This window comes from Lissotriton helveticus, chromosome 12, assembly GCF_964261635.1.
Source record: "Lissotriton helveticus chromosome 12, aLisHel1.1, whole genome shotgun sequence".
In the NCBI taxonomy this organism is placed as follows: Eukaryota; Metazoa; Chordata; class Amphibia; order Caudata; family Salamandridae; genus Lissotriton; species Lissotriton helveticus.
In genome coordinates, this window is record NC_136073.1 from 39,739,730 (window position 1) to 39,754,210 (window position 14,481).

At 46.6% G+C, this 14,481-nt stretch overlaps 1 protein-coding gene across 3 annotated transcripts in view; it reads right to left on the minus strand.

The window, feature by feature from the left end:
- Nucleotides 1-14,481, minus strand: part of SLC12A9 (solute carrier family 12 member 9) — a 147,032-nt gene that overhangs the window by 82,744 nt on the left and 49,807 nt on the right. For 2 of the 3 annotated variants that reach the window (XM_078670774.1, XM_078670775.1), the window contains exon 2: nt 2,866-3,105. In XM_078670774.1, coding sequence (XP_078526900.1) covers nt 2,866-3,070 — 205 coding nt within the window. In that variant the 5' untranslated portion in view covers nt 3,071-3,105. The remainder of the gene's footprint in view (nt 1-2,865; nt 3,106-14,481) is intronic. The other variant, XM_078670776.1, reaches the window with a different exon arrangement.

Sequence of the window (14,481 nt, forward strand, 5' to 3'; positions counted from 1 at the left end):
CAGCACCAGGGATCCCAACAGCAGGAACCATCATTACCAGTGAGCAGTCCAGGACATGGAGCATCAGCAGCATGCACCACCAAGATCTGCACACGATGTCAATTAACAAGTTCAGAAATGAGATCGCCAGACACCGACATAACCTGGGGACAACCAATGATTGGGCGCACCAGCAGAAGAAAGCCCTTCAGATACTAACAAGACTTGTGTGCAATCAATGATCGGTAGCATCCACACAGGAAGCCCATCCAATCCTAACAAGACAAATAGTCAACCACAGACAGGTAGCACCAGCTGCAGAAAGCCCATACAAATACTAGTAAGACCTATGTACAAGCAATGACGGGTAGCGTCAGCAGAAGGAAGCCCCTGCAGACACAAATGAGACGTGTTCAATCAATGAACGTGCCATAAGCAGCAGAAAAACCTCCGCGGACAGTACCCAGACCGGTCTGCATTCCACGATGGGTGGCACCAGTAGCAGGTATCAACAATACCAGTGTACAATCAATAACGGTTAGAACCCTCAGCAAGAATCCTCTTCGGAAAGTGGCAAGACCCATATACAATTGATGACAAGAAGCACCAGCAGCAAGTGCCAACAATAACTGCTTACAGTCAATGACAGGGGTCATGTACAGCAATATGTCCCAGCAGACTGAAGCAAGACCTGCAAAGCATCAAGACCATGTAGACCAGCAGCAGAAAGCAGCAGCTCTTACCATATCTAATGCTCACCAGGTGATGGTACTTGTCTACACGATCTTTAGTCAAATTATAGACCTTTGAAAATACACGTACCCGGTGCTTTCGCATATGTTCCTCACAAACTGCATAATGAACCATTGAACATGGTGTCCTGAACCTCAAGAGCATGGCTTGACTTCTAAGCAATACAACTAGGAAAAGAATGGGTTTTAGCTAACCACCTTATGGTGTTATGAACGCTACATCACCGGACATGTCTATAACAATTACAGTATTGATACTCAATCGTTTAAAAGCCTACCGAAGGAGTTTGGGAATGGACGGATGAGTCTGCCATAGGAACCAAAGCTCTACATAGAGCTAATGAAATCCTGAGATGGGGGTTGTTTTCTGGGGGGTGGGGGAGGGCGTATCATTTCCGTAATTTCTTCAGTAATGGACATCTGGGTCCTCAACTTGATAAACTTCCAACCTTCTACAGCCACACTTGGCAGAGTCCTCCTCTGGGCTACAGACTCCCATCAGTGTCCTCCCCTGACTCCCCACCAGGGAGAATATCTCAGAGGTTCATTGTAAACCGAACCAAAAAAAAAAAAAAAAAAGAGGGTCTCATAATTTACCAACCATAAAATCATTTTTTCCACATGCAAATGCAACCGATTATCTAACACTCGCTGATCATTTCTTTTGTGCAATGCATGGCAGATTAAATACCTCCTCAAATGACACCTTTGCGCAACAAAACACCAATCATTAACAAACTCTCCAAAAATCATTGGCAATACACAGAAAGCTAAATTCATTATGAAATCACATCTCTAGTGCAAAATAGTGTAAGTGATATCCGATTTACATTTACAAAAAACAAAGAAAATGGAGTGTGAAGGCAAATAGAAAAAAAATGTCCCCATGGTCAACTAAACAGCATGCACTGGCTAGCGACAATGGAAGCAATTACTTCAGAATCAAGGTACAAGCAGAAAAAGGGAGTATGTAGATTTCAACTGGTGTGCGGATAACCATAGGGAATACTGGCTCCAGCATACATTAAAGTGAATAGTTTTCCTATTTTTTTTTTTAACTCTTCTTAACAGTGGTTTGGCCTGAAATTAGCCAGAAGTAATTACTCTCAAAAGTGTGTCAACCACTTCAAGTTGGAGAACCCTTAACAGAGAGAAAGACAGTGTCGGTGATTGATAGATCGGTCTCTTTAGCTGCTAAAGTCACATTTAAATAGACGTTTTTGAATAAGTTTGTTGTGGAGCCTGAGCTGAAGTATTCTTTTGCATATATATATATATATATTCCACTATATGCATCTACAACATGGGCATCCATTACTGGTCCAAACAACAATGTGGTTGTAAAATCTAAGCTTTTGTTTCCTAGAAATCTAAAGGAGATTAATGCCAACACGTTTTGCGCCAAGAGCTTCTTCAGGACATCTCAGTGCTTTCAAAACAGGCTGAAAGAGTAGAGAGGATGTCACTTCGGTTTAAGGTGAAGTACTGCCTTGGTTCCTCGTGGTCCTCGGATGTCACCAGTCACACAATTTTCAGAGTGAAACGTGTCTGCTATAATCTCCTTTTCATCATATGAAATAAACCACATTTTTGTTCGTACATGTTCTGAAATCTCAAACATATACACTGGATTAAATATACAAAGACGAGCTTCAGCTGCCAACATATACAAGCTTCCTAGAAAATTTACTGGTAGGTGGTGCAATTCCATCGATGTTCAGAGCACTGTCATCTACTGACAACCACCATGTGCTGAGCAGCTTCAACCCACACGCTGTCCAGAAACCCAGCGATTGACTATACTTGCGAACGAGAAAGAAAAAAGAAAAAACTATTTTTTTAAGTGATACTGCTATTAGATTACAATACACTGAGCTAGTTCTTAAATTCCCCAGTGCAAGATTAGGTTAGTGTTTACCAGTGCTTGTATTAAAAAACCTTCAGCTTCACCGTTAGTTGAAGGTTAAACCCACAGTTAAAGGGCAGAAGTGCAGAACAAGCTATTCGTCTAATCACTCAAAAAGTCACACGAAACACCACTTTACATGGAAAGCTATGGACTTGCAATGTCACCATACAAGGAAGAGATGTGGGAACATGAGCAGTCATTCGGCAGGGCCAAGCGGACACTCACCAATCCTCATGAAGACCACGATGCTGAACATGGAGAGGACAGTGGGCACCACCACTCCGAAGAACGTTGACAGCTTCTTGCTTTGGTCCGGCGGGATGACAGAGGTGCTGACGGTTGTCTCATGGTTGCCCAGCACATCATCACCTGTGATGCTGGCGAGCGAGCTGAACAGTCGGTAATTGAGGAGCGGCGAGCTTTCCGACATGGTAATGGGAAACTGAGGGCAGGAGGCCGAACTCCCTGTGGAGGAAAAGAAATATACATAAGATCCCAACATGCACAGAAGGGAAAGGAGTGTCTCGTTCCTTAAAGGAATGATGCCACGCAGAGTTCTTAATTCACCCGTGCTCGAGCGGATCCACAGCCAACCAGGGAAGAAGCAAAACACATCAAGGAGACGCACGTCAATGGTGTCTGTGCTCAAAAGATAGTGTCCTGCCAACAAGTAGTAAGAAGAGTCCAAGTGACAAACAGTGATGCACTTAAGACCGGCAAAGATCAATAGAGTGCGAAAGACTCCGGAAACAATCCGACTCTAATCTGCAGGAGATACAGCAATAACATCAATAGAAATCAGCACATCATGAGATTGCAGAGATGGCGACTAATGCAAGTCAACCCCCATCCGTAGCAGGGTGGAAATAAAGGAATGCTTGTCTGAAGCACAGACGGGCATCAATTTGGCAACCTTCCAAAACAATTCTGTTCCCAGTGTTGCCAGGAACAAGAAGAAATGCTGAGGAGATGCGATCAATCTTCAGGCACGGGAGATGGAGCTGGTCTCTTTGAAGGTGGATCCCCTGAGGTCACTTCTACCCCTGCCAGTACCGCTTTGCACTAACCAGAAGGTGAAGCAATTTCATCTTCCAATGACCACACCTGGAAGCAAGCGCTCAACCACTGCCTTCCTTCTATGCTGCATCAGAAATGAACACCATGATATCCCACTTTATAGGACAGAAAGTGCTCCAGTTTAAAACTTCAGCTTCAATTTTTCATGCAAGAAGACGACCAGCTCAGAATGGTCCCCTTTACACCCATGTTTTTTCAGTATTTCAATAAGAGATTCAGGGTTTATTATGTCAAATGCTGCCAGCAGGTCCAAAAGAATGAGACAGAAGTCACATTGTCTAAAATTTGGAGTTCATCTTCTGTTATTTTTAGAATTGCTGTTTCAGTACAAGAGCCAGCTCTGTAACTCATCAAGAAGACAGTTCATAAGGTAGATAGTTTAGGTACGAGAGAAAGGTGCTGGCCGGATGGGCAAATTTAGAGCGCCCACACAGTATATAAAATGTGGATAGAGGAGCAGTATGGGGGGGTTTATGGTTTTGGCACGACATGTAAGGTCGCAAGGCACCCACTCAGTACACAAAATGCAAAGACAAGAGAGACATGGGGGAATAGTGTTGGCTGCACGGGTGAGGTCACAGAGTGCCCACGCATATATTTGCGTACTGTGTGGGCACCCTGCAACCTCAGCCAACCAGCCTACGCCTTTTCCACGTCTCTGCATTTTGTACATAGTGTAGATATTTTGTGACCTCGCCAATCCGTCCAGTACTTTCCCCACAAACCTCTCCTGTCTCTGCATTTTATATACTGTGCGGATGCTGTGACTTCCCCAATCCAGCTACTTCCTTTCCTCAAACCGCTCTCTCTCCTTTCTGTACATTTTGTAAATCGTGTTGGTACTCTGCACCCTCGCTCATCGGGTGAGTATCTTTGTCCTTAGTAAAGCGGCTGTTTGCCTATTGATGCAAGGTTGTGCTATACGAATAATGCAAAACAAAAACATTAATATACACTGAACCTCTGAGATAAGATCATTAAAAAAACTAGAGTAGAGTTACAAAAACAAAAGAAAACCTCAAACAGGAAACCAATTTTGTTGACACCACCTTACCACACTACTGGCACCAGAAGCACAAATGTATTGGTGGGTCCCAGGTCACATGTCCCAATTTTGAATATATATTGTGAAGAATAGCAGATCTGATGGAGTGCTGCAGGCTCACCCACTTGTGAATTACATGCAATCTAATCCATTTTAAAGACTGGACAATGTAGTCTATTCCAATGCTGCATCTCTGCTCGCGCCAGCTTTGCACATACACTGCCCCTCTACTGTCTGCTACTTCTACTCTCCAGCAGAGACTCGTGATCTCGACAGGGATTAATACATGCCTAGAATTCCAGGTGACAGGCGAAGTGAGTGAGCTTAACTTCTAGTAGAGGATCCCAAAATATAGACATATCTTTAAAGGAATAAATGGTGCACTTTGAAGAAAAATTTTCACATACATTTACAAGAAAGCCATGGGTTTTTAATGGGCACGCAACAAATATTTCAATACATTTATGGTGCTTGAAGGAGGCCTGACCATCCCCAGGAGCTGACCCAATTTGTGATGGGTGCACTCTGAATTTCAGGAATTACTTCCAGTATGCCAGGGCCAGAAGATTGCTATGAGCTATGCCAAGAGTTGCCTTCGGTATGATAAAGGATTTTTTTTGTAATGTGCCCCCCTCCTCCATATGCCACAGGTACCTGCCATTTGTCAAAAAAATACTTATAATAATATGCCAGAGCCAGAATTTTACCATGGGTGCCCCTTCTGTTAAAAATTCTTTGGTATGCTTCAGTCCGCTTTTTGCAATCGATAACATCACATCCTTGCGCTCTCTCTTACGCCAAGGATTACGTCTAATATGTCGGCACCAGGTATTTGCCATGGTTGCCCCATATGCCAAATATTACCTGCGTTGTGCCAGGGTAATATCCCCATGCCATCTATGGGATGCCCTCCCCGTGGCCAAGAATGATTTCCAGAATGCTGGGTCATGGGCACATGCACGAGCATAGCACCCATTCCCTCCCACACGGTCACGCGCAGGGCCATTTTTCCCATATGTTGCCCTTGATAACCCCATCTTCCCTTTTAGTGAAGCTTGGAAGCATCTTTTGTCTAAACACTACTCCAGAGTCAAACGGCATTGTTAACTCTCATTATTCAAGGACGAGGGGAAAGAAATCGTGCACTCGCATGAAAAAGGTACAAGGTTTGCACTTAAGCTTCCATGCCGATCGAGCAGTAACAGCAAACAGCATTGGAAGGGGGCTCGCTGCACTGAAATATGTAAAAACATAGCATCCAGGTGGTCTTAAGCCATGCGGGACTACGTCAGGTAAAAGTAGCCTTTTAGCCAGCAACATCTGCATGCTGGTATTTTTAGGTAGGACAGGTTAAAGGTGTCACAAGACAACGAACAATTACGTTAAAGATTTTTTTTTAATCTAGTTTGTTTATGCCTTTCTTCACAGGGCGGAGGATCGTACTTCAAGTACAGATGTTAACATTCTAGTGCTAATGAGCAAACACTCCTTCATTTATTATACAAAAAAAATGTTTTAAACTTAGTACGCTAAAACCTTTACTGCCCCCCCACGAAAGCCCCCATGGGGTGCGGGCAGTGTGTCATCCATCATAGCTCACCCCTACCCCCTATAGCGCCTGTGATCAAGCAACTTAGCAGCAACTGAACTGTCTAAATTGAGAAATGAAAGAAGAAAAGAAGCGCCTCGCATCTGGCGGTGCCGATATACATCACCTAGGCGCTACATTTGGTGGCATTTTTGCAGATTCTAATGCAAACAGTGGCCTCGGCCTGGGCCCGGAGGCCACGCGCACTGCAGCGCCCACACCCAGCTGCGAGGTGCGCTCTGCCCAGCAGCAGCCCCCCCCTTCGGAGACCGAGGCCTGCAGCACCTCTTCCGCGTGGCCCTGCGACCCTGACCCGGGAGCCAGAGGTCACAAGCTTGGACAGAGGGCGCACGTGCCATAACCAGCGTGCATCTGCGACCCTAACCTGGGGTCAGAGGTCACACAGGCCACAACCAGCGTGCATCTGAGACCCCCGATCTAAGGTCAGAGGTCATGCAGGACACGGCATCTAGAAGGGTGTACGTGTCACATATATGTATCCTCGTACATAACGAGCGGCATCTCTGCAGTGTATAGCAAGAGAGTGCAGGGAGGAGAAGTCACAGCGTAAGCAGTATAGTGCACATAGCGCTTACTACGAATGACGAGGCGTAGGCGCACATGGGTTTTGTCGCCCATGAAAGGTGACACCGAGGGAGAAGCCTCCGTCGTCTTCAACGAGGTCCCAACTTTTCCAGCGGTCTGTCAGAGTGCCACGGGGTCTTCTAAGCACCTCGTCCATCGCTCCTCAAAGTACCCATCGATGCGTCCCATCCTGATGATGCGAGCCTCGTCCACGAGGTACTCGCAGCATGTCTGGTCCACGTGACCCTTGCTCTTCCCACCAAATTATCATTGAGCACCTCCTTCTGACACATACTGGTGTGCTCTAGATTCTCACAGCGCATCGAAGCGGAGCTCTTCGTGCCACTGGTTTCTGTGCCCCCACCTTCCTAGAGCGCCTAGTCCATGATCTCCTCAGATGTCCTCCTGCACTCAATGTTCTTAAGCGCCTTCTCCAGGAGCTCCTTGAACCATCAGTGACTGTCCTTCCACAATCAAATCAAATTTCAAAGCTTTATTCGACAGCATGTCATAAAAGCAATTTTACATCCTACTCTACACAATAAATATTAAAATCATTATTTTTTTAAAAACTCATTAAACCATAGCGCTGTCAGTTACAATTTTAGAGAAACTTTATTAACAATAAAAAATAGTTCAATAAAACATGAATATTTTAAAAGCAAACCTATAATAAACGGTGTCAGTTAATTCACCAAGCAGTGTCTAGCTGTTGTAAAGTACGGGTGCGTATAGTCCATGACCAACCTAAAATTTTTGCAACGGCAATCGCCAAGCAGAGTGTGCAATCCGATTCCAGCATTCTTAGCGCCTCTATACACCTGCGTGTGCCTAGATTTAAACACACAGGTTTTATCCACTTCCGTCGTGGGCTTACATAAAGGGGACAAACAAACAGAAAATGAGCAATAGTCTCAATCGAGTCTTTACAGTGTGGACATTTGTCATCCTGGATAGCTGACCATTTGCGGGTAAACGCCTTTATAGGAAGGGTCCCGATTCTGAATTGAAAATACAATTTCCTATCAAACGGCCTTTCAATAATGTCCCAGTATAGCTCACAAGATGGTAAGGGTTTGATATCCAAAAAACGTCCTGTTAAATTTGTGCTGGATCCAATACTATAAGCGGACGACCATACCATTTCCCAATACATTTTTTTCAATGATACCTTTGATGGGAAGCTTTCAGCAATGGGAGAGTTCCATAGGTGGTCTAATTCCAACTTACTGAGCAGCCCTCTTAGTTCCTTTAACCACAATCTGTTGTTCCAGGTCTGTGATCTCCCAACTCCTCACAGCGCCTGGTTTATGAGCTACTCAGAGCACCTTTCCCTGAACTCCTACAGCGCCTAGTTTATGGGCTACTCGTGCAATTTGCCTGGGTGCATTCGCTCCTCAGAGGCTAGTCCAGAACGTTCTCGCACTATCCGTTCACGTGCCCGCAGCTCCTAAAGTGCCTTGTCCAGGAGCTCCTCACCCCAGTGGTTTTTGTGCCCTGCCTCCTCACAGCGCCTTGGTCATGCCTCCACAGACTCCTCTTGTCAGCTGATCATGAGGTCCCACTCCCCATAGGGCGCTGCCGACGAGCCGCCCCAATATCTGTTCCTGCACATTCGCCTCCTCGCAGTCCACCCAAACACGTGAAGGTCCAGCATGGCCGGTCCATCCACCCCAAACCCGCTCACGAAAAAGAAGAATCAGCAAACTCTGAACCGCCCGCTCCTCCATGGAAGAGGGTAGCCACCGCTCTACCCTTGATCTTCACCAGGGAGGGAGCGGTGAAATCCACCCAACTCTCGCCGCCCAAGAGAGCAGGGAACCCATCCTACTCTGGAGACACTACTAAAAGTGACCCTTCAAAGCCATCCTTCTCTCCATCCCAGAGAAAAGGGAGGATCTCACTTGTGCGGCCACTGTCTCTCCAATCTGGGAAGAGAAGTGAAAGCAATTCTACTAGCCACTTTGGAGAAGTAGTGCAAGTCACTCTACAAGTCCCACTCTTCTCACTACCTAACAGTAGATTGTAGCAGCAGCCTCGCTCGTCTCCCTCATCATGGAAAGAGTGACGCGTGTTAGCTTTATCTCCCTTCATACTCCCTCAGCCTGGAGACAGAACTGGAATCCGCTCGGGTCCTACTGTCCTCCGCCATTGAAAAGTAGTCAAAATAGTCCTACACTCCCATCCTACTATCCTCCAGCCCAAAAAGAGTAGTCAAAGCTGCTACGCTGTAAACAGAATCATCACATTCTAAAGGCGTCCAACCACTGGGTCTCACGGCTTGTATCTGCTTCTTTCACCCCTTTCTCCAGGGCTCTTGCTTGTGGAGTGTGCCATCTTGGGATGGGAGTTTCTCTCCTTACCACGTCTACCATTCCTAGCCGCTCTACCCAGAACGTTCAGTCCAAGGGTGGAAAGATTAAGGGAGGAGCAGTTAAGGACATCTTCCGAAGGCATCCTATCTGTGTGGTCCTTGAGAGTTCCTAAGGTCAGAGCACTTGCCATTTTGCCCTGACCTCTGTCCCTTCACCGTTTACTCCATCCTTTCAATGAACCCAACACCTTCCTCCGTCTGCTGTTCTTTGCCTGACCACAGACTGTGTAACAATCCTAGGTTGCACCTCAGGCAACAAAGGTATCCATATTTAAAAGTTAATACTCCCTATGGGACACCACAAGACCTCTTAGGTTAACCAACAAAAAAACAACTCTCTTACTCCACTTACCTTTGCCACGCCGCTTGGGACACCTTGAAGGAGAAGCCGCCACCGCCGAGAGTCACTTTGCCTCTAAGACCCGCGCCGCTGCTCCGGGAACCACAACACCCGGCAGGCCTCGCGGCGGCGCGTTAGTGACGCGCAGTGACAGCGCCGAGGGCGCCATAAAGCCGGACACACCCCGGCAGAGCGGGGGAGACCACTTACCTTTGCCACGCCGCTTGGGACACCGTGAAGGAGAAGCCGCCACCGCCGAGAGTCACTTTGCCTCTAAGACCCGCGCCGCCGCTCTGGGAACCACAACACCCGGCAGGCCTCGCGGCGGCGCGTTAGTGACGCGCAGTGACAGCGCCGAGGGCGCCATAAAGCCGGACACACCCCGGCAGAGCGGGGGAGACCACTTACCTTTGCCACGCCGCTTGGGACACCGTGAAGGAGAAGCCGCCACCGCCGAGAGTCACTTTGCCTCTAAGACCCGCGCCTCCGCTCCGGGAACCACAACACCCGGCAGGCCTCGCGGCGGCGCGTTAGTGACGCGCAGTGACAGCGCCGAGGGCGCCATTAAGCCGGACACACCCCCGCGTCGCGGGACGCCCGGGGCAAAGCCCGGGCAAAGGGCGGGCCCTCTACGGCCCTCATCGGCAGGAGGAGGCAGGGACAGGGCCAGAAACGCTGCAGGAAATATTTGCGTGTCCCTTTCCTCAAGTAAGACTTATCGTTTTAAGATTCTGCTACCTGATATTATATTTGTACAAAAGTGAGTCTGTGTGTATATTGTAAACATGTCTACAAAACCTAAGGAAGCCCTGCTAAACACTATTGACAATTACCTTGTCCAGACTGTTAAAAAAATAAATACGCAGAGGAGAAATTCTCTGGGGTTGAGCCAATCCCCAGATTTACGATGTCTGTCCCCCTCCGCATCTATTCTGATTGACGACACCATACTGCAGGAAGCTCATCACGTGGTCATAACTAGCGGCCCTATTTCTCAAGGAATAAGTGGCACATCTGTTAACGTAGCCCCGGCCTCTGAGGTACCCAATGTAGAGGCTGAGAGCGACATTGACATTGACTCCGACCAGGAGAAACAGACTCGTGTTTCATCTGACGAGCAGTCGCCCATAGGGCGTGCCACCAGGCCAAGACGATTATGTACCAAAAATCCACCAAAGCAGGGCGGACCACGGTTGGGGGCAAGAAGGAAGAGGGTTATTACCCCAAAGTCAAAGCAAGTGAATACTGTGGAGGACAAATCAAATCACACATCTGAGGATGCTTTTTTTGAAAGAATTGCTGATTTTCTTGAGTTAAAAATCAACGCTATTATTAAACCCCTAATATCAAAAATTGACAAACTGCAAGCGGAGATCAAGAAGTTGGGTGGACTCCATACTATGGTTGCAGGTGGGGTAGAAAATATAACTATGTTAGTTACAAACTTGAGCAATAACACAGGGGGAAATGTTGCTAGAGAGGTTGTAAGTGATGGCGCAGGAAACCAGTTGCCAGAAGAGAATTCACCACCTCATCTACCAACATTGACTGTTAACAGTGAGGGTCCTCTATCAGTCAATATTCCAACAGATAGAACCCCTTCTGTCAGCATCCCCCCAGTACAAGTTCACTCAATGGACCCCCTACAATTTATAGTTGAAGCCACACCAGTGGTTTTAGTTTTAGCAAATGTCCCTCCTCTGGAAAGGGGAACAGCGGAAAGCTCCACTTCTCTCACAAGCAAGGCATTACACTGGTTAACCAGTAACATGCGGCTAGCACCAGGGGGAAAGTATCATCTGGCAAGTGTAATCAAGTCAGCAACTAGGGTCCCCTGGTTGGGAAACCGGCCAAAAAAGTTTAAAGGGGACTGTGTGGCAGTGAGCTTTTCAAATCAAGACGTCCTTCCCAACATTCTTGCTAACTTATTCCCTCCCCAACGCAGACAGGGTACTGTTGCCCCCTTAACCCTAAAGTTTTTTTACGGTGAACAGCAGAATGTTACCCACCCAAGGACTCCTGCGCCAGGGTGGGACAGAAATTGGGATTCAAACCTCAGATGGGGGCGGGACCCAAGGCATAACGTAGCAGCCCATCATTCCCATTTTGTACAGCACAATCCTTTTGCAGAACCTCTTCAACTGTTCAACCGCTATGTCCAGTTATCCTTCATGGACCAAAACGATTGACTCTCCCCTAGACAAGACAGTAATGGTGAGGGTCCTCAGCCTGCTCCCAGTTCACTAGTCCGGTACTCTGCAGGCATTAGGGTCTGTAGAATTATGAGCTGGAATATCGCTGGCCTTAGAGCCAAATACAACGACAAGAACTGGCTGGAGATAATTAGATCCAACAACGTCCTTGCTTTTCAAGAAACCTGGGAAACGTCAGACGGACTGGCTCTGGACGGCTTTTCCCACTTCATTGTACCGGCAGTTCCTAGTAAAGCAGGAAGGGCAAAGGGGGGCTTGGCTATATACATCTCACTAGATATTCAAGGAAAGCCAAGACAGATTAAAACTAATTCAATAAATGTTTTAGCGGTTGAACTAACTACACCAAATTCTCAGCCCAGATTATTTGTTAATTTTTATAATTCTCCCGTCAGTCAAATCCCAAATGAGCATTTGGTAACTTTAGAGGAATTCCTGTCTACCCACAGTGAGAACAGTGTCCATGGGCATGAGGTGATCCTTATGGGCGACTTTAACATCCATCCATGCCATGTGGATTGCCATGTGGAACACGAGGAATTTTCCCCCTATTCCTCCACACCGCATTTCGAACACTCATCACGTGGAGAGGCTTTGGAATCGCTTCTAGCAACTTTTAATCTCTATGAATCATGTAGTTGCCCCACAGGCCCGAGGTTACCAACATACGGGGGCAACGACACAGGCACAATTGTAGATTACATCTTTTTATCTTCTAGTATTTTGCCTGAAGTTATTAATTATAAGGTAGAAACTACAGTTTTTAGCGATCATAATCCTGTAATTTTAGAGATCGTATCACTGGGAGTCTTGGGAAAAAGGGAGATTGATGCTCTATGCATGACAGAATTAGTCCTGAGAGATCAGAATCGCAGACTGAAATGGGATCAAGTAACCCCAATCACCTTTTTACAGGACACTCTGGCTAAAGTTGAGGGGGAGGTTGCCATTTGTTTGGATGATAATAACTCTGGTACTACCATGATAGAGGCTTTCAATGTTATCTGCCGTCAGGTCAATCTAGACCTGACCGTAAAGAAAAAGCCCAATATGCCCAGGGGCCCCAAATGGTTTGACTCAAATTGTTCCAAGGCCCACTCTATCCTCTTAAATGCTCTAAAAAATAAACCCAGAGATAAAGAGCAGATAGCATCACTGAGGAAACAATACAGCTATGCTATCAGGATGAGGAAATCCGAGATTAAAAAGGCGGCCTGGAATGATTTATTGTTGCCTGATATACAGAGAGATAGCGCTAGATTTTGGGCAATAATAAACCATCCATACTTCGTGGGACTAGAGAATCAGAGAGTAGACTGCATTATACCTGACGAACAGTGGGTGACACATTTCAGTAACATCTATAGCTGTCCTGATATCACTCTAGACTGTGAGAAGACATTCTCACAAGTAGTAACTACCATCTCTCCTTTTAGTTTAGAGGAGGTGAAAAAAGCAATTAATGACACACTCTATAAAAAGGCACCGGGGCCCGATGGGGTCCCCGCAGATTTCTTTAAGAGTGCCCCTGAACTAAGCGCCAAAATTCTCACAAATATTTTTAATGCTACACGGGATCTCATTTTTCCTACTAGTTGGGCCAAGTCCACGATAATACCAATCTTTAAAAAAGGACAGAGAACAGATCCGGCCTGTTATAGGCCAATCTCTCTCATTGATTCCAGTGTTAAAATCTTGGGAAGAGTCCTTTTAGGAAGACTGACTCAGCTTTTAGAAGGGAAGGGTGTCCTATCAAATGCACAATACGGTTTTAGAGCCAAAAGAGGAACTTTAGATCAGTGCCTAAACCTAGAACTGATCATAAATAAATACGCAATCGCCAAGGGGGGTTCTCTGTACATGGCCTTTATGGACCTCTCCTCAGCTTTTGACCTGGTCAACAGGGCTAAGCTGTGGAGGGTCCTTTTGACCATGGGCATTGACCCCCGTTTGGTTGGATACCTGGCTGAGTTACATAGGGACCTCATGACCTCGGTCAGAGTGACTAGGGAAGGGAGATGCACTTGCCACTTTAAGTCAGAGAGGGGGGTTAGGCAAGGGTGTATCCTTGCCCCCCTCCTCTTTACTCTTTATATAAACGATCTCGAGGCAGTCTTAGCAGCATCCCACACCGACATCCCGCGTGCAGGTGAGAAAGATACCTGTCCTCCTGTACGCGGACGATGCAGTCCTCTTGGCACGCTCCGGAGTGGCACTTAATAAACTCCTTTCATCTTTTGGGGATTTCATGTCCTTGTTGGACATGAAAACCAACACAGAGAAATCTCACGTAATGATTGCAGGAGCTGCAGGCAGGAAAAGAAAGTCGAAAACATTTTTTTGTGCTGGGAAAGAGGTTAGGAGAGTTCCATCTTTTCCATATTTAGGGGTGACCTTCGATGAAAAGGGCACGTGGGGCCCCCAGCACTCCGTTAAAAGCAATGCTGTGGCAAGAGCGGCAGCTGGGTTGCTTGGTTTTGCTAAAAAACTTGGAGCCCGCCCCATGGAAAGCATTATAAAGGTCTATAAAGCAAAATGTTTGTCTGTTGCCCAATACGGTTCTGTTATTTGGGGGTACACAAATCATGATAAAATCCAGAAAGTAGAAAAAAAAAATTC